Below are 20,957 nucleotides of genomic sequence, written 5' to 3'. Positions count from 1 at the left end.
ATTTTTACAATTATAAACTTCTTTCAATTACAGAAAATTATACTTCTCGTATTGAAATGAATATTTTTCGTATAAAAAATCTTCTATGCAAACATTTTTCATCATTTGCAAAGTTTATTTGCAAGAAATTAAGCGAAATTTAATATTTACGAGAAATTTTAGGTAACAGAGTTTGGAAACAATTGCTGTCAGGGATATGTAGGTTCATTTACTTTTAGTAACCGTGGAAAGCGCTAGATGGCGCTGATTTGGAACGTAAGTCCTCAAAACCATACATGGGAGTATCATCTGAAAAACCTGAAATTATCAGCAAATTTTGTTTAATGCCAGGGAATTTTTTTCGAGAGGGTACTTAATTTAAAAAAAATTTGAATTATGAAAATGAGAATTATTCTTCATTTGTAAAAGTAGTTATATATTGCTTTATTTAACTATTTTGACAAAAATTTGTTTTTATTTTTGTTTGCTATTCATTTTTTCAACTAAAAATTAATCTATTCTATTTTTGGTTGAGAATTGGTCATTTTTACTTGAAAAATACAATTATGTGGTTGAAGTTCCTGTATTTTGTTGAAAAAGTCATTGTTTTTTGTATAAAATTAATCTTCTCGGTTGAAAGAAAAATTCATCGGTTTTGAAAGGAAACTTTATTTTTCTACTGAGAATTTAACTATGCCAGTTGACTATTCCATCATTTTGGTTAAAAATTTACCTCTTTGGTTGAATATTAATTTATTTAACTAAAGATTTAACGAATACATTTGTAATTTTAAAATGATGTTTTTTAGTTTAAAAATCCTTCTTTTTGGTAGAAATTAATCTTTAAATTATTTTAGAAAAAGATTGATAATTTTGTTTGAACATTCGTCTTTTTGGTTTAAAATTTATCTTTCAGTTAGAGATTAATTATTTTAGTGAAAAATATAATCACTTCGTTTGAAAACGTAACTTTTTTAAACATTATAATTTTTTTTTTTTGTCGCAAAATATTATTCTTTTGGCTGAAAATATAACTATTTCAATTGAATATCCCATCTTTTTAGTTAAAAATTCATCAGATTGGTTGAAAATTCATTTTTTAACTGAAAGTTTAATTATTGAATTTTAGACTGACAATTAATATTTTTTAGTTAAAAATTCATCTCTTTTGATAGAAAACTCATATTTTTTGGTTGAAAATTGATCGTTATGGGTTAATATTTGAAAACTAAAAACGTAACTATTTCAGTTAAATATTCCCTAATTTTATTTTAAAATTTACCGGGTTGACCATTAATATTTTTAAACAACAATTTAACTATTTAATTTTTGCTTGAAAAATGATCTTTTTTAATTGAAAATTCGTCTTTTTTGGAAGAAATTAAGCTTCTTGGTTAAAAATTAACATTTTTGGTGAAAAAAGATTACAGTAGTGCTGTTGAGGATTTATCATCTTAGTTGAAAATTCATTACTCTAGTTTAAAATTTGTTGTTTTTTTTTGTGTGAAAAATTAATTTCTAACTGAAAATTTAACGCTTAGTTTTGGTTGGAAACGGATATTTTTTTTAGTTTATGATGCTTATATTTGGTGCAAATTAATTATTTTAAATTGAAAATTGGACTATTTGGTTGATGATTCATGAATTTGACTAAAAAATCGTATTTTTGGGAGAAAATTAATTTTTTTGTTTGAAAATTTAACTGCTTGGTTAAAAATTAATTTATATTCATGAAAATGCATTATTTTTACTTGGAAAATGATGCTTTTGAAGCGGTCTAAATTGCATTTCATACAGCAAATATATTACTTTGATCTAAATAGACACCGAGTTTGAAGTAGTATAAAAAGTTCAAATAAAAATTTGTTTGTGGAATTTCTGTAGATTCTTTGGAAGTGATGGGATTCCTTTGAATTCAAAGGAATTTGTTTGGATTCTTTGGAATTTATGGAATTCCTTTGGATTACGTGGAATTCTCTGAGTTCATGGAAATTCCTTTCGGATTCTTTGGAATTCCTTTGGATTCAATTAAATTATCTGAAATCATGGAATTTCTTTAGATTCCTTCGAATTACTTCGGATTCCGTAGGATGCCTTTCGATTCCTTGGAACTTTTTGAATTCATGGAATTTCTTTAAATTCCTTGACAATCTGCGGAATTCCTGTGAATTCTTTGAATTCATGGAATTTCGATTCCTAGCAATTCATGGCATTTTATTAGGTTCCTTGCAATTCATGGAATTCCTTTGAGTTCATAGAGTTCCTTGGAATTATTTGAATTCGTGGCATTTCTTTAGATTCTTTGGAATTCCTTTGGATTCCTTTGAATTCCTTTCGACTCCTTTAAATTCCTTTGGATTTCTTTGAATTCACAGAATTCCTTTGAATTCTTTAAATTCGTGGAATTTCCTTGGATTCTTTGGAATTACGTGAAATTCCTTAGAATTTCTTTGGATTCCATAGAATGCTTTCGGATTTCTTTAAACTCCTTTGGATTCCTTGCAATTTTTTTAATTCTTGGAATTTCTTTGAATCCCTTTGCATTTTTCGGAACTTCTTTGAAGTTATAGAATTTCTTTGAATTCTTTAAATTCTTTAAATTCATGGAATTTCCTTAGATTCTTTGGAATTAGTGGGATTTCTTTGAATTCAATTAATTCCATGGAATTCTTTGAATTATTGTAATTTTTTTAGATTTCTTGGAATTCATGGAATTCCTTAAATTCATGAAATTTCGTTTGATCCTTTGGAATTTATGAAATTATTTGAATTCATGAAATTTCTTTAAATTCCTTTGGACTCCTCAGAATTCCTTTGGATTCCATGGAATGCCTTTGGATTCCTTAAAGCTGCTTGGGATTCCTTGGAATTTTTTGAATTTCATTGAATTTCTTTGGATTCTTCGGAGATCCTTTGAATTCATAGAATTTGTTTGAATTCTTTGAATTCATGGAATTTCCTTAAATTCTTTAGAAATAATGGGATTTCTTTGAATTCATAGGATTCCTTGGAATTCTTTGAATTCGTGCAATTTCTTTAGATTCCTTGGAATGCTTTTGAATTCCGTTGAAATCCTTAAATTTCTTTGTATTACTTAGAATTCCTTTGGATTAGTTAGAATGACTGGATTCTTTAGAATGACTTTGGATTCCTTAAAACTCCTTTGGGTTTCTTGGAATTTCTTTCAAATCCTTAGGATTCTTCGGAGTTCATTGGAATTCATAGAATTTCTTTGAATTTATGGAATTTCCGTAGATTCTATGAAATTAATGGGATTTTTTTTAATTCATAGAATTCCTTGGAATTCGTGGAAGTTTTTTAGATCCTTGGAATTCATGGATTTCCTTTGGATTCCTTTGAATTGACAGAATTCCTTTGGATTCCTTTGAATTGACAGAATTCCTTTGAATTCTTTAAATTCATGGAATTTCTTTTGATACTTTGGAATTGATGGAATTCTTGGAATTCATAAAATTGCTCGAAATTCCTTTGGATTCCTTAGAATTCCTTTGGATTTTATAGAATGCCTTTGGAGTCCATAAAACTCTTTTGGATTCCTTGGAATATTTGGAATTTCCTTGAATTTCTTTGGATTCATCGGAATTCCTTTGAATTCATAGAATTGCTTTGAATTCTTTAAAGCGGTTAAAATTGCATTTAATAAAGTACATACATTAATTTTATCTAAATAGACCCCGAATTTGAAGTAGAATCAAAAGATAAAATAAAAATTCAAGAAAATTATTATTTATGTTTAATAAACATTGTTTATAGTATTATTTAGGCATTTAATTCAGTGATTAATATGACTATACATATTCCGAGTCTATTGTTTAAAAAAATGTAAAATATTTGAATGGCTCGATACTATGAAAAATTATACGTGGAAGAAATTTGGGATACCTGAAAAAAACCTGGAATTATCAGAGCATTTTTTTCCAGGATTGGAGTAGACGCCCTGCGTTCAAACAATACGAATACATAATAAAATGACTATAAAACCGATATCAAAAATATATTCAATCCATTCTAGAGTGTTATTAAACTATTCCTAGTGTCATTACCACCTTTAAGGGTATGTGATACTTCCAGTTTCCCTGGCTTTTTTCCACAAAAATGAAATTTTAAAAAAACTGAATTCGGAGATGCTGTGAAATGTCATAACGGAAATCCCCGGACTCTTTTTTGCGGGATAATAACAAAAAAAAATATATTGTGCTAAATAAAAATGTTATACATATGCATTATTTTGAGGTTACGTCATTTTTCATCTCTGCCTTTCCGATAATCTGGAAATTATTAATTAAATAAACTTTTTTGATTGCCTGCAAACAAGGTTAGTTCCGGGAGATTAGTTACTATGATTATTTGTAAGTCCAAAGTTTTTGGCCAAAAATATTGTGTAGTTTGGAAGTAACGCTCGGGTGAATTGTAACACATAACCTCGAAATATACACGCACGTTGCTAGCAATATCAAAAATTTTTTGATAAAAAAGAAAAAACACAAAAAAGTGTGTGGGGACGTCCGTAAGCATGTTCGCTATCATTTACCAAATTTTGAAGGCAAAATATTTAAAAAAAAAAAGCCGGGGTAACCTAAAACTGGTAAAATCGACAATTTTCTAAGTATCACATGCCCTTAATATCTCCCAAAGATTTAGCTATAGTGTCTGAGCATTCGCCCAAACTCGAACATTTACCCTACTAGCAATAACTAGGAAAAGATTTCTAGAAACTAACTAGAAATTACGTGCTGTAAGAGAGGGGAGTTGACGTAATTTAGGTACTGCCTCTTAAAATGCAAATGAATGTCTGTCGCAGATGCAACGCGCGGAGATGGAGGAGTTGAGACAGCGTGAGGCGAATTTAACAGCGTTGCAGGCGATTGGACCGCGAAAAAAGCCGAAATTGGACAGCGGCGGCGCGACAAGCAGTACTGGGGCAAGTTCCGGTTTGAGTGCGACGGCTTCCGGTTTGAATAGACAAATGCCACTGAGACCTCGGGTGAAAAGGGTCAATATGAGGGACATGTTGTTCCTGTTGGAGCAGGAAAAGGAGACGTGTAGAAGTGCAACGCTTTATAAATCGTATTTGAAGTGATGTACTGTGAAGGGCAGGAACTACGCGAGTGACCCGCCCCTCGTGAACCGGCGCCCTGAGCTGGTCTCAGTTATTATTATTATTATTATAATTATTATTATCATTATTACTGACCGAGGCCAGAAATTCCGCCGCCTCCTGCTGCCGCTCATGTTGTGGTGGCACGCAATAAAGTTGCTGGCTCTGTCTAGGTGTTGGCCTTGGCCCTGTCCTGGGCCTGGGCCTGGGCCTGGTATTGCAAAAAACAAAAACTCTTGAAGACACTTGTTTGTGACTCAAACGTTACTTCATAACTGCGTCGATTCTAAGCTTCTTCCTCCTTCCCAACTACAATTTGTAAATGACTGAAGTTTTTTAAAACTGTAAAATACAAAAAATGTAATAAATCGTTCTTTATTTTTTAAACTCGGAAAATGGAAAACGGAAACACACAAACAGACACATCTGTGAGTAAGTAAGTAAGTAAGTAAGTAAGTAAGTGAGTGAGTAAGTAAGTTTAGTAAGTGAGTAAGTGAGTGAGCGAGCGATGTGTATGAGCACATCATAGCTCTCTCAAGAAGATGAAAAAAAAAAGTCGTGGGGTCAATTGACAAGTTGTCCCATCCATTGTCTTAGTGCTGTATTGCGCGCGAATGTTTCTCGAATGAATACACAAAAGTGAACTGAATTTAACTGAACTGAACGTATGTTTGTTTGTTTGTACAGTCTGGTCTTTATTCTGTACATCGATATCTCCGTGTTGAAAGAATCTCTCGCCGAGGGGGTGATTCGTCGAAAATAATCACTGATTTTTTACTCATTCATAGATACTCTATTGGTTTAGTATGTTATTTAGAATTATTTTTCAAACGTTTCAATTCATTTCAATATAGACACCCAATTCCCGGAATTTCTTGAATTATTCGAATCATCTGAGTTCCTTGAATTCCTTGAAGTCTTTGAAATTCTTCGAATTTCTTTGAGCAGTTAGAATTTCTCGAAGTCCTTGGAATTGTCTAAATTCTCTGAATTCATGGAATTTTTTTGGATTCATTGAAATTCTATGAGCTTCGTGAATGATCTGATTTCCTTGAATTCTCTGAACAATTTGAGTTTCTTCAATTCTTCTAAATTCCGTAAATTCTCTTGATTCCTTGAATTCCTTGACGTTTTGGAAATTTCTTTTAAGAAATCTCGATTCCTCAAAAATTCACTTGACCCTAAAAAGCCAACAACTTACATCAACAATTTCTACAAAATCCTTGGAATTTCCTCATTTATCTGAATTCATGAAATTCCCTTTGGATTGCTTAGAATTCATTTAGATTCCATAGAATGCCTTTGGATTCCTTGAAATTTTTTGAATTCATGGAATTTCTTTGGATTCCTTTAAATTAATAGAATTGCTTTGAATTCTTTGAATTTATGGCATTTTCTTGGATTCCTTCGAATTTATGAAATTCCTTTGGATTTCATGAAATTCTCTGAATTCATGGACATTCCTTTGCATTCCTTTGAATTCTATGAATTTATGGCATTTCTTTGGATTTTTTGAAATTTTTTGAATTCATGGAATTTCTTTAAATTTCTTTGCATTCTTTGGAATTCCTTTAGAATTTATGGAATTCTTTGATTTCGTGGAACTCCTTGAAATTCCTTTGGATTCCTTACAATTCCTTTGCATTTTCTAAAACTCCTTTGGATTCAATGGAATTTTTTGCATTCTTGAAATTTATTTGAATTTCTTTGGATTCTTCGGAATTTCTTTGATTTCATAGGATTTCTTTGAATTCATGGAAATTCTTTAGATTCTCTGGAATTCGTGGAATTTCGTTAGCTTCCTTGGAATTCATGGAATTCCTTTGGATTACTTTGCATCCTCAGAATTCCTTTCAATTCTTGAAATTCATAGAATTTATTTTGATTCTTTGGAATCTATGGGATTCTCTGAATTATTGGAATTCCTCGAAATTACTTTGAATTCCATAGAACTATTTAAATTCATGGAATTTCTTTGGATTCCTAGGATTTATTGGAATTTCCTTCGATTCTTTGAAATTAATGAGATTTCTTTGAATTCGTAAAATTCCTTGTAATTCGTGGAAGTTTTTTAGATTCTTTGGAATGCATGGAATTCCTTTGGAGTCCTTTGAATTTACAGAATTCCTTTAAATTCTTTAAAATTCTGGAATTTCTTTGGATTCATTGGAATTCGTGGAATTCATTGTCATTCCTTTGGATTCCGTAGCATGCCTTTGGATTGGATTTCTTAAGTCTTCTTTGGATTTCTTAAATCTTCTTTGCATTTCTTTGAATTTTTTAATTCATTGATTTTCTTTGGATTCCTTGGAATTCATGAAATTCCTATCAATTCCTTGGCATTCTCTCAATACTGGAAATTCTCTGAATTCATAGAATTCCTTGGAATTTCTTTGGATCCATTGTAATTCATGGAATTCCTTGAATCCATGGATTTTATTGTTATTTTCAAAACTCATTGTAATTCCCGGAAATCGCAAGGAATTTAAAGGAAATGAGATACATTAAAGAATAAAAGGAACTTGCAAAATTTAGGGAATTTGGGAATTCAAATGTTCCAAGGAAATTAAAAGAATTGGAAAGAGTTTAAAAAGCATTTCATGTAATTAAAAAGAATACAAAAAATAAGTAAGTAAAATAATTAAAAAATCCTCTTCTAAATTCCTTAAAATTTCCGAATGCCTGGAAGTACGTGGAATTCATTAAATCAAATAAAAGAATTGAAAAGATATCAGAATTCCTCTTCTAAATTCTTTGGTCTCTCTGAATTCCTGAAATAAAATAAAATAATTGAAAATAATTAAGAAGCCTTCTTCAAATTGATTAAATTGTTTTCATCCCTTTAAGTTCTTATAATTTTTGTAATTAAATAAAAGGATTAAAAAAGCCCTCTTCTAAATTATTTAAACTTTTCGAATGCCTGGAAGTACATGGAATTCTTCAGAGTCCTTAGAATTGATTAAATCATATAAAAGAATTGAAAAAAAATCAGAATCTCTCTTCTAAATTCTTTGGACTCTCTGATTTACTGAAATTAAACAAAAGAACGAAAAATCCCTTTTCTAAATTTCTTAAACTCTCCGAATGCCTGGAAGTACGTCGAATGCTTCAAAGTCCTTTGAATTCATGAAATAAAAAAAATAAAAATTAAAAAAATTTAAATAATTAAAAATCTCTTCTAAATTTCTTAAACTTTCTGAATGCCTGGAAGTACGTGCAATGCTTCAAAGTCCTTGAAATTCATTAAATCAAATAAAAAAATCGAAAAAAATCAGTATCTCTTCTAAATTCCTTGGACTCTCTGATTTCCTGAAATTGAATAAAAGAATTCAAGAGAATGAAAAATCCCCCTTCTAAATTTCTTAAGCTTTCCGAATGCCTGGAAGTACGTCGAATGATTCAAAGTCCTTTGAATTCATGAAATAAAAAAAAAAAAGTAAAAAATCAAAAGAATTTAAAATAATTAAAAATCTTCTAAATTTCTCAAACTTTCTGAAATGCCTGGGAGTACGTGCAATGCTTCAAAGTCCTTGAAATTCATTAAATAAAATAAAAAAATCGAAAAAAATCAGTATCTCTTCTAAATTCCTTGGACTCTCTGATTTCCTGAAATTGAATAAAAGAATTCAAGAGAATGAAAAATCCCCCTTCTAAATTTTTTAAGCTTTCCGAATGCCTGGAAGTACGTCGAATGATTCAAAGTCCTTTGAATTCATGAAATAAAACAAAAATAAAAATTCAAAAAAATTTTAAATAGTTAAAAATCTCTTCTAAATTTCTCAAACTTTCTGAAATACCTGGAAGTACGTCGAATGCTTCAAAGTCCTTTGAATTCATGAAATAAAAAAAAAAAAGTAAAAAATCAAAAGAATTTAAAATAATTAAAAATCTTCTAAATTTCTAAAACTTTCTGAAATGCCTGGAAGTACGTGCAATGCTTCAAAGTCCTTGGAATTCATGGAATTCACGCAATTTTATGGGAAATTTCTTGGAATGCAAATAATTAAAATGAAATTTGAAAAATTCAAAGAATTCAAGTGAATTGAAAAGTAATTCTTAATAATATACTAAACCGGAAAGTAATGATTACTAAACCTGTATGTTTTAGCAGTGCACTCGAAGAGAATTTTTGTAAACCTGGAGGTATGGATAAGCCTGCTCTATTGTAATACTTGACTTATACCTTTGGACACTGTAAATCATATTTTTGCAAATATTTTTGCATTAGGGGAGACCACCCTGCGATAAAAATCATTAGTTTAAAATACTGACGCAAGTAAAATAATTAATTTAATTTAAATAATAGTTAGAACACTATGTGTTAGTAAATTAAAAATATAAATAATTATTTTACCTATATTTGTGCTTTTAATTAATGATTTATCATTATCTGCTGCAGAATGGTCTCTCCTAGATGTCACTAACAAGAAGCACACTGTCCAAACAATATAAAAACAAAAAAGAAAATCATTTTGTACAGTAAATTACACATAAAATTACTATAGCGATAAATTTGAATGTTGATACAACAGAATATACATAGCTACTTGACGACTCTCCACCACAAAATGGAATTGTTATCAGTATATTATGTTGTGATCTGCATTTTCAGTGTTTATAAAAAAAATTAGCTGTTACGTTTTTTATTAAAGAAAGATTTACGAAACTAAGAATCACGAATATTTTTTCGGTCAAATATTAATTTATTATTTAAAAAAAAAGTTTTTAGCCGTAGGCTTGGATAAAAGAAAGAAAGGTAGAAAGACAGACAGAAAGAAAGAAAGATTGTGCTTCGTGAAATTAATAGTGAATTGAGAAATTAACTGGAGAAAATAAGCGTGTACCTGATTTGTATGTAAAAGATCCGCTTAAGAAGATACGTGGGTGCCTATTGTACAGATTAGTCTTTTCATTCTGTCCGTTAGTATCAATCATGACTTGTTTATTATTTCGAATTTTAATCATACAGACTACGAATTAATTAAAAGAAAAAAAAATGTAATCAATCATGTCTCTCACTGCATGTGCTTTTTTTTTCTATAAGAAAAAAAAGACGCGACTCTTTTCCTTTTCTCTCTTTTTTTTATACGTTTGATTTTCGACAATGTAAATTTATACGGCATGCGTGTGAAAATTGATGATGATATTTCTAGGAAGGGAAAAATTGCGGCAATAGAGTCTCGTTTAATAAGAGTGAACGAGGAGAGATTGCTGGTAGACTGTAGATTAGGGCGGATCGAAAATCCAAAATGCTGGAGTTGAAAATTGTCACTATGCAAAAAAAAGTAGCGTATTCCGATGATTAGAAAGTATTGGTGATTAATTTGGAATTGATAAAGTGGGTAATCACTCGGGTTCGAAAAAATGTTGAAAAAAATGCATGGCATACAAAATGGGAAGAGCAAAGTTTTTGGAAAAAGGGGGGAAAAAGGAATTGTTATTGAATTTTTGTTAATGGAATTTTAGTCACTTCTTAAGAAATATTCAGGGAATAAATTTAAATAAATTAAATCAAAATAATTTTTAAATTTTTGAAAGAGTTTGAAAGTTCTTTTGTAAATTCCTTTAATTCCCTGAATGCATTTAAGACTTTGGAATTCCTTGGAGTACTTGGAATGCTTTGAAGTCCATGAAATTCATGACATTGATTAAAAGAATTCAAAAGAATTTAAAATTATTTAAAATCCCTCTTCTAAATTTCTTAAACTCTCTGAATTCCTTGAAGCCCTTGAAATTTTTGAAATTAAAAGAATTAAAAAGCCCTATTCTACATTCCTTGAACTTTCCGAATGCCTGCAAGTACGTGGAATGCTTCAACGTCCTTGAAATGCATTCAATCAATTAAAAACATTAAAAATCCCCTTTATAAATTCCTTAGACTTTCTGAATGCCTGGAAGTACGTGGAATTAATCAAATTAAAAAAAAGAACTTAAAAGAATTAAAAGCCACCTTCTAAATTCCTTAAACTTTCTGAATGCCTGGAAGTGCGGGAAATTCATGAAACTAAATAAAAGAATGAAAAATCTCTTTTCTGAATTCCTTACACTTTCTGAATGCCTGGAAGTACGTGGAATTAATAGCATTAAATAAAAGAATTAAAAAAACTGAAAAATCCACCTTCTAAATTCCTTAAACTTTCCGAATGCCTGGAAGTGCAGAAAATTCATGAAATTAAATAAAAGAATTAAAAATTTTCAGAATTCCTTAGACTTTCTGAATGCCTGGAAGTACGTGGAATTGATAAAATTGAATAAAAGAATTTAAAAAAATGAAAAATCCACCTTCTAAATTCCTTAAACTTTCTGAATGCCTGGAAGTAGGTGGAATTAATCTAATTAAAAAAAAAGAATTAAAAGCCACCTTCTAAATTCCTTAAACTTTCTGAATGCCTGGAAGTGCGAGAAATTCATGAAACTAAATAAAAGAATGAAAAATCTCTTTTCTGAATTCCTTAGACTTTCTGAATGCCTGGAAGTACGTGGAATTAATAGCATTAAATAAAATAGCATTAAATAAAAGAATTTAAAAAACTGAAAAATCCACCTTCTAAATTCCTTAAACTTTCCGAATGCCTGGAAGTGCAGAAAATTCATGAAATTAAATAAAAGAATTAAAATTTTTCAGAATTCCTTAGACTTTCTGAATGCCTGGAAGTACGTGGAATTGATAAAATTGAATAAAAGAATTTAAAAAAATGAAAAATCCACCTTCTAAATTCCTTAAACTTTCTGAATGCCTGGAAGTAGGTGGAATTAAACAAATTAAATAAAAGAATTTAAAAGAATTAAAAGCCACCTTCTAAATTCCTTAAACTTTCAGAATGCCTGGAAGTGCAAGTAATCCATGAAATTAAATAAAAGAATGGAAAATCTTTTCTGAATTCCTCAAACTGTCTGAAATGCCTGGAAGTACGTCGAATGCTTCAAAGTCCTTGGGATTCAGTAAATCAAATTAAAGAATCCAAAATCCCTTCTCTAATTTCCTTGGTCTCTCAGAATTCCTGAAATAATATAAAAAAATTAAAAAGCCCTCTTCTAAATTGATTACACTCTTCATTCGTTTAAGTTCTTGGAATTGTAAAAATTAAACAAAACAACTAAAAAGCCCTCTTTTAAATTCATTAAACTTTCCGAATGCCTGGAAGTGCGGGAAATTCATGAAATTAAATAAATGAATCAAAAATGTCTTTTCTGAATTCCTTAGACTTTCTGAATGCCTGGAAGTACGTGGAATTAATAACATTAAATAAAAGAATTTAAAAAAACTGAAAAATCCACCTTCTAAATTCCATAAACTTTCCGAATGCCTGGAAGTGCAGAAAATTCATGAAATTAAATAAAAGAATTAAAAATCTTCAAAATTCCTTAGACTTTCTGAATGCCTGGAAGTACGTGGAATTGATAAAATTGAATAAAAGAATTTAAAAAAAAAATGAAAAATCCACCTTCTAAATTCCTTAACGTTTCTGAATGCCTGGAAGTGCGAGGAGTTCATGAAATTAAATAAAAGAATGAAAAATCTCTGCCGAATGCCTGGAAGTACGTCGAATGCTTAAAGTCCTTTGAATTCAGTAAATCAAATTAAAGAATCGAAAATCCCTTCTCCTTAGAATCCTTGGAATTCATGAAATTAAAGAAAATAATTGAAAAGAATAAAAAATCCTTCTAAATTCCTAAAACTTTTTGAATGCCTCGAAGTACCTGTATTTAATGAAATAAAATAAAATAATGAAAAATCACCCTTCTAACACCCTTAAACTTTCTGAATGCCTGGAAGTGCGTGGAATTCATGAAATTAAATAAAAGAATGAAAAAGCTCTTCTGAATTCCTTAAACTTTCTGAATGCCTGGAAGTACGTCGAATGCTTCAAAGTCCTTTGAATTCATGCAATAAAAAAAAATTTTTTTAATTAAAAATAATTAAAAATCTCTTCGAAATTTCTTAAATTTCTTAAATTGAAAGTCCTTGGAATTCATAAAATGAAATAAAAGAATTCAAAAGAATTCAGAATTCTTCTAAGTTCCTTGGACTCTCTAAATTTCTAAAATTAAATAAAAGAAATAAAAATAATTAAAAACCCATTTTCTAAATTCATTAAACTTTCCGAGTGCTTGGAAGTACGTGGAATGCTACAAAGTCTTTGGAACATCAACTCAAATAAAAGAATCCAGATTCCAATTCTAAGTTCCTTCTACCCTCTGAATTCCTGATATTAAATAAAAGAATTCAAAATAATTAAAAAGCCATTTTCTAATTTCCTTAAACTTTCCGAATGCCTGGAAGTACATGGAATTCACTGAATCAAATAAAAGAATTCAAAATATCTCTTCTAAATTTCTTGGGCTCTCTAAATTCCTAAAATTAAATCAAACAATAAAAAAGCCCTCTTCTAAATTCCTGAAATTTTTAGAATGCCTGGAAGTACGTTCAAAGAGTTCAAAAGTGTTATTATAAATTTCTTGGTCTCTGAATTCTTAAAATAAAATAAAAGAATTGTTTGTATTGTTATTTTTAATTGCTAAATAATTTATGTTTGCTTCAACTTTTATTTTTCTAATAAATTATGGAAATTTCGTATTTCCTAGAATTAATCACACAATTAATGGACGTTAGAAACAATATTTTGTAAGTGATTAAATTGTTTATTAAACTATTTTTAATCACTCCTAAATTATCATGGAAGAGGCGAGTAACATAAGGTAGTTATTTTGTGTATTCGTAAAATAAAGAAAAATGTTTTAATCAAAAACTTAATTTTTTGAACAATTTGGAGCATCATATCTTTTATTAATTTCAGAAAATCCGAAGTTTTCATGATTTGCAGGGAAAATTAAAAAATAATAATTGTCTTAACAACTTCAAAATACACAACTGTATGATGACTAATGCATAAAACTGAAATTTTATCGGGTGAAAATTATTTCTTGAACATTTTTCAAGAAGTGTCTGAAATTTAATTTTTATAAAGTTATTGTAAAAGTAGGTTTTTTTTTCAATAACTGAGCTCCTCTTTAAAAAAACAATCTAAATCAATAATTTTTTAAGTGAAAATTTCTATTTAATTCATTACCCGTTTTCAGAAAAATTTATTAACATCAGTGTAAATAAATGAACAATTTTTCCAGTACTTTTATATATCATTTATAGAATTAAAGAAAGTTTTCTCAATTTTTTTTGTAGATTTTAATCAATCATTTTTATTTAATTCACCAATTTTTCAGAAAAAAATCAGTTTTTTGGGGGTACTTTCAAACTTTCATGTGACAAAAAAGCAATAGAAAAAAATATATATTTAATTAAATAGGAAGTAACTCAAAAATTGATTAATTGAAAGCCGCAAAAAATAGGGGATGTAAAGAAATGGAAAATTTGCATATCTATCGATTCCAAATGGTTTTTTTTTCTCTAAGATTCCAGTAGGCTACTTTTTTTTATGGATAATTCAACCCACAGTGGATAATCCTTAATTAAAAATACTAATATATGTAAAATAATTAATTTAATTTAATTAATAGTTAAGAATATACGTGTTCATAAATTAGAATTAAAATAAATTATTTTTCTCTTATTTGTGCCCTTAATTAATGTTTATCCACTGCAGGATGAATTCCCCTAGTTACGATTTCGAATTGGAGAAATTTTAATTTTCGACCCGCCCTCCTGTAGATAGACAAGTTCATTGTAAATAGAATCAGTCACGCGAAATGTGGTCGATCTCGGCGAGTATGGAATCATCCTGCTCTTTGAGGAAGATCCAAATCATCCCTGTAAATAGAACATTTTTCCATAAAATTATTTCCTGTCTCGCGTAGTACCACTGTACTATACCCTAAAGTTAAAAATTGCAAATTACACATTAAGTTTTTTACATCTTGAGAAAAAAAAAATTGCTCTTTATACGACCACTAAAGTGGATTTGATAGAGAGAAGAATGTGTAAAGTTTATGGTATAGCAGTTTTGGTACAGTATGCTATTTTTACAAATTGTATTAATAAGCAGTAGCCAGAGAAAATAAATAAACATGAAAAGATTTAACGAAGTCATGCACACTTTCATTTTGTTACCAAATTTTCTGCTCTAGTCTTTCGTTACTGTTTATTTAATTTCCGGCATTCCTTGCGGTTCATTATTTTAATTGTATTTTATTTTTTAAGTTAGATTCTAGGTTTGTTTCAATTTTCAAATTTGCTTTTATATTTTCTTTTCAAATTTAGTGACGGATCAGGGAATCTCGAATGTGAAAAGAGTATCTCTAATACATCTGTGAAAAAAGAATCTCGGAAAACATCTGTGAAAATAGTATCTTTAACACAGCCGTGAATAGAGTATTTCTAATTATTTTCTGAAAAAAGTACATTTAATACGTATTTTACCAGGGAATCTCAATCACAACTGTGAAAATCTTTGAAAAAAAATCTTGAGCACGTCTGTCAAAAGAGAATTTCGATTTCATCTGTGAAAAGAGTATATCTAATACATCTGTGAAAAGAGAATCTCGGTTACATTTCTGAAAAGAGTATCTCTAATTTATCATTGAAAAGAGTATCTTTAATACATCTGTGAATAGAGTATTTCTCATTGTTTTGTGAAAAGAGTATTTTTAATACATATGTGAACATCTGTAAAAAATTTTTTGAACATTTCTGTGAAAACAGTATCTTTAATACCTCTGTAAAAAGAGTATCTTGGATCACATCTCTGAAAAGAGTATCTCGAGCACATATGTGAAGAGAGTATCTTTGATACATCTGACAACAGAATCTCAATCATATCTGTGAGAAGATTATCTTTGATCAAATCTGTGAAAAGAGTGTATATATGACATCTATGACAACATTTTCTCTAATACATCTGTGAAAAAAGCATTTTCAATACATCTGTGAAAAAAGAATTTTTAATACATCTCTGAAAACAGAATCTCGATTGCATCTATGAAAAGAGTATCTTGGATCACATCTGCGAAAAGTGTTCACGTTCACATCTATGAAAAGAGTATCTCTAATACATCTGTGAAAAGAGAATCTCGATTCATCCGTGAAAAGAGTATCTCCAATATATCTATAAAAAGAGAATCTCGATTGGATCTGTGAAAAGAGTATTTCTAATTCATATGTGATGATTAAAGGTACTCTTTATACATCTGCGAATAGAGTATTTTTAATTGCTTTCTGAAAAGAGTATTTTTAATACATATGTGAAATGAGAATCTCAATCGAACCTGTGAAAAGAGTTTCTAAGTTATCTGTGAAAAGAGTATCTATAATACATCGATGAAAATCTTGAAAAAAAATCTCTGAAACATCTATGAAAGAGGATCTCTACTACTTGTGTAAAAATCTTTGAAAAAAATCTCGAACACATTTGTGAAAAGAGTATCTCTAATTCATCTGAAAAGAGAATCTCGAACACATCTATGAAAAGAGTATCTTGGTTCACATCTATGAAAAGAGTATCTTGGATCACGTCTGTGAAAAGAGAATCTTGATTTCATCTATGATAAGCATATCTCCAATACACCTATAAAAAGAGAATCTCGATCGGATCTGTGAAAAGAGTATTTCTAATTCATATGTGAAAAGAGTACCTTTAATATATTTGCGAATAGAGTATTTCTAATTGCTTTGTGAAAAGAGTATTTTTATTGAATTTGTGAAAAGGGATTCTCAATCACATCTGTGAAAAGAGTATCTCTAATACACATGTGAAAATCTGTGAAAAAAAATCTCGAACACATCTGTGAAAAGAGTATCTCTAATGCGTATGTGAAAATCTGTGAAAAAAACTCGAACACATCTGTGAAAAGAGTATCTTTATTACATATACGAAAAGAGTATCTCTAATACATCTGTGAAAAGAGTATTTCTGGTTCATCTTTGAAAAGAGTATCTCTAATACATCTGTGAAAAGAAAATCTTGATTACATATGTGAAAAGAGTATCTTGGGTTACATCTGTGAATAGAGTATCTCGACCACATCTGTGAAAAGAGTATCTCTAATACATCTGTGAAAAGAGAATCTCGATTCATCCGTGAAAAGAGTACCTCTAATATATATGTGAAAAGAGTATCTCTAATACATCTGTGAAAAGAAAATCTCGAATGCATATGTGAAAAGAGTATTTCTAATTCATCTGTGAAAAAAGTATCTTTAATACATCTGTGAACAGACAATCTCATATCACATCTGTGAAAAAAGTATCTCTAATAAATCTGTGAAAATATGTGAAAATAAATCTCGAACACATGTGAAAAGAGAATCTTTAATACATCTGTAAATAGAGTATTTCTAATTGCTTTGTGAAAAGACTATTTTAATACATATGTTAAAAGAGCATCTTTAACACATCTGGGAAAGGAGTATTTCTAATAAATATGTGAAAAACTGTGAAAAAAATTCCGAACGCACCTGTGAAAAGAGTATTTTTAATACATATTTTAAAAGATAATCACAATTACATCTTTGAAAAGAGTATCTCTAATAAATCGGCGAAAAAAATCTCGAGCACATCTGTAAAATTTTATCTCTAATACATCGGTGAAAATCTGACACATCTGTGAAAAGAGTATCTTTAATACTCGTGTGAAAATCTTTGAAAAAAAATCTTGAACACATCTGTGAAAAGAGTATCTTGGATCACAGCTGTGAAAATAGTATCACGTTCACATCTGTAAAAAGAGTATCTTTAAGACACCTGTAAAAAGAGTATCTTTAATACATCTGTGAAAAGAGTATCTCTAATACATCTATAAAAAGAGAATCTCGATTGGATCTGTGAGAAGATTGTTTCTAATTCATCTGTGAAAAGAGTACCTTTAATACATCTTTGAATAGAGTATTTCTAATTGCTTTGAGAAGACAGTATTTTTAATACATATATTAAATGAGAATCTATGAAAAAAGTGTCCATTACATCGGAGAAAAGAGTATTTCTAATCCATCTGTGAAAAGAGTATCTCTATTACATCTGTGAAAAGAGAATCTGGATTACCTTTGTGAAAAGGGCATCAAATTTTGAGGTTAAATTAATGAGCATTTGAAGTTTAAAAGGGTTTAGAATGAAAAAATTGAAATCATACAAATGTAAATATCGCGAACAGATTTTTAATTATTCGCAACTTTTTGCTTTGTTTTATAAATAAATGTACTATTATTATTTGCATTTTTAATAATAAAAATTTGAATTTTTATGATCACACTTGAACTCATTCAAATTTTAAACAATCCAAATTTGAAAGTTATTTTATTCCAAAATGTAAAAATTGTAAGCTATCAAATTTGGAGTTTAAAAAAATTGAAAGCAAACAACAAATTTAGATATATTTTTTAAATCAGAAGAGTCCAAAATAAAAAAAAATTTAATTAACGTCACCCGAATTTGAAAGTTTTCGATTCTCAACACACCTTTTTTGCTTTAATAATTGAACTTTTTTTTTAGTCAGAAATGTGATCGGAGATTATGTTATTTTTACTTTAAAAGTCAGATTTCTGTACTATTAAAAAAATTTTTGAAACTTATATATATTTTATTTTTTTAAAAAGTCGTTCGAGATTTGAATGTCACTAATTTACGATAATGGAAAATTGAAACATTGGGAATTCAGGAAACTCAAAATTGAAAACGATCTCTTCAATACAAATACAATTAGGTTTTGAGCGAGTCCCACGAATTTTGTTTTAATTTCGAATTCTGCTTTGCAGTTTTTCGTTTCAAATTTCATCCTGAAATTATTTCTAAATTTGGAATCTGATATTAAGTTTTTGATTTAAATTTCAAATGATAAAAATTTTAATTTTTATCGACCAATTTGGAAGAATTTGATTTTTAAACCATCCAAATTTGAAAGTTATCATATTTAAAAATGTAAAAATTGTAAGCGGTCAAATTTGGAGGTTTTTAAAATTGAAATCAAACAAATTTCGATATGTTTTTTAAATTAGAAGTCAAAATATAAATCCTTAAAAACAATAATTTTGCTAGAATTAAATTAAAAATGTCAAAAGTGTAAGCCTTCAATTTTGGAACAGTTCGAAATTTAACACATATTTTTGCTTTAATAATAAAAAATTTATTTGGTTTTTTAAACAGTTGATCGGAGTTTAATTTTAAAAATTTTATTTTAAAATTCAGAAAATTGTTACTTTAAAACAGAATTTTGAAGCTGCTACATTTTTATTTTTCAACTTATTGTTATTTTAATTGTGTCTAGGGAATTCAAAATTGGGAGCGATCTCTTCAATGTAAATACAAGTAGGTCTTGAGTCACTTAAAAAAAATTATTTGTCAAGATTTTCGAGCACGCGCCTGATTTTCGTCGATATTTTTATATTTTTATTGCATTTTTTTTATTTCCACGAATTTATTTTTCATTTTTAATTTAGTTTTGAATTTTATAATTTTACGCTTAAATTAATTTTTAATTTGGTCCAGTTTCATATTTGAACTTCAAATGATCTAAATTTGAATTTTATCATCAAATTTGATAGCATTAAAATTTTAAATAATCCAAATTTGAAAGTTATCGTATTTCAAAATGTAAAAATTGTAAGCGGTCAAATTTGGAGGTTTTTTAAAATTGAAAGTAAGCAAATTTGGATAAATTTTGAAATTAAAAAAGTTAAAATTAAAAAATGCAACACGTATTTTGGTTTTGTTAAATGAATTTTTTTATACAAATGATCACAGTTTAATTTTTTATTTAAAAATTGAGACTTTTAATTTTTAAACACATTTTGGAAGTTGCTAAGTTTTTAATTTTTTAACTTTTATGTTTTCATTGAAAATGTGTTTTTTTTTTTATTATCAAGCAATTTTTTCTTTGAACTTTATTTTTGCGTCTCATAATTTTATCCTGATTTTTTTATTATGAATGTAATGTTGAGTTTTAGATTTGAATTTTAAATAATCTAAATTTGAATTTCTATCAAAAAATTTGAGAGCATTTTAATTTTAAACATTCCAATTTAAAAGTTATCGCAATTCAAATATGTTTTTAATTTAGAAAATTTTCTTGATTTTAGTCAAATTAGTAATTTTGATATGATTAAATTAAAAATTTAGAAAGTGTAAGGCTTCAATTTTGGAAAAGTTTGAATTTTAATACAACTGTTTGCATTGATTTGAAATTATTTTTACATATTATATTAAAAATATGATTAATTGAAAATTGTGCTTTTTTAAATTTTTGATGCCGCTTCATTTTTTTTAAACTTTGTTAAAAGTATTTAATTTTTTTCAATTTGAATTGATAAAAGATAGTTCGAGAGTTGAATGTTATTAATTTATAAGAATTGAAAATTAAAACGTTGGAAATTCAAAGAATTCAAAATTGAAAGGAATTTTTTTTCACATGAAATATAATTAAGTTTTGAGCCAGTCTTTTATATTTTATTTGTTACGATTTTCGATCATGCGCCGCTGAGTATATAATTTATATTCATCGATATTTTTATATTTTAATTGAAAATGTATTTTTTTTATTACCGCGAATTTTGTTTTTATTTTGAACTTTTGCGTTTTATAATTTTATCCCAAAATTATTTATAAATTTGGAATTAAATATTAAGTTAAGTTTGTTTGTTGCGAAAATTGTAAGAAAAATCCGATTTAATTAAAAATTGCTAATCGGGCATTTTTCGCGTCGCTTTTTTCAAATCAAAATTCAAAATGGCGGATTGAGATTATAAAATTAGAACTGTTTTTATTCAAAATTGCTATTGTTTTTTTCCCTTTCACTTATTCAAAAAAAAATTAAATTAGAGAAATACAAAGTAGCGGATCCAATATGGCGGATTGACATTTTTAATAAAAGCTATTTGATCAAAATTTGTAACTTGGAGGTTGTGGGGGGGGGGGGGG

General features: G+C 28.4%; 1 protein-coding gene across 2 annotated transcripts in view; it reads left to right on the top strand.

Moving 5' to 3' along the window:
• LOC117177144 (transcription initiation factor TFIID subunit 4) overlaps positions 1-12,363 on the top strand; it is a 69,753-nt gene extending 57,390 nt beyond the window's left edge. For both annotated transcript variants that reach the window (XM_033367645.1, XM_033367644.1), the window contains exon 10: positions 4,802-12,363. In XM_033367645.1, the coding sequence (XP_033223536.1) occupies positions 4,802-5,080 (279 nt within the window). In that variant the 3' untranslated portion in view covers positions 5,081-12,363. The remainder of the gene's footprint in view (positions 1-4,801) is intronic.
• The last annotated feature ends 8,594 nt before the right edge of the window (positions 12,364-20,957 follow it).

The sequence above is a fragment of the Belonocnema kinseyi genome, chromosome 7, assembly GCF_010883055.1.
Source record: "Belonocnema kinseyi isolate 2016_QV_RU_SX_M_011 chromosome 7, B_treatae_v1, whole genome shotgun sequence".
Classification (NCBI taxonomy): domain Eukaryota; kingdom Metazoa; phylum Arthropoda; class Insecta; order Hymenoptera; family Cynipidae; genus Belonocnema; species Belonocnema kinseyi.
Note: the sequence above shows the minus strand (reverse complement) of the source record. Positions and strands in the feature narration are given on the sequence as shown.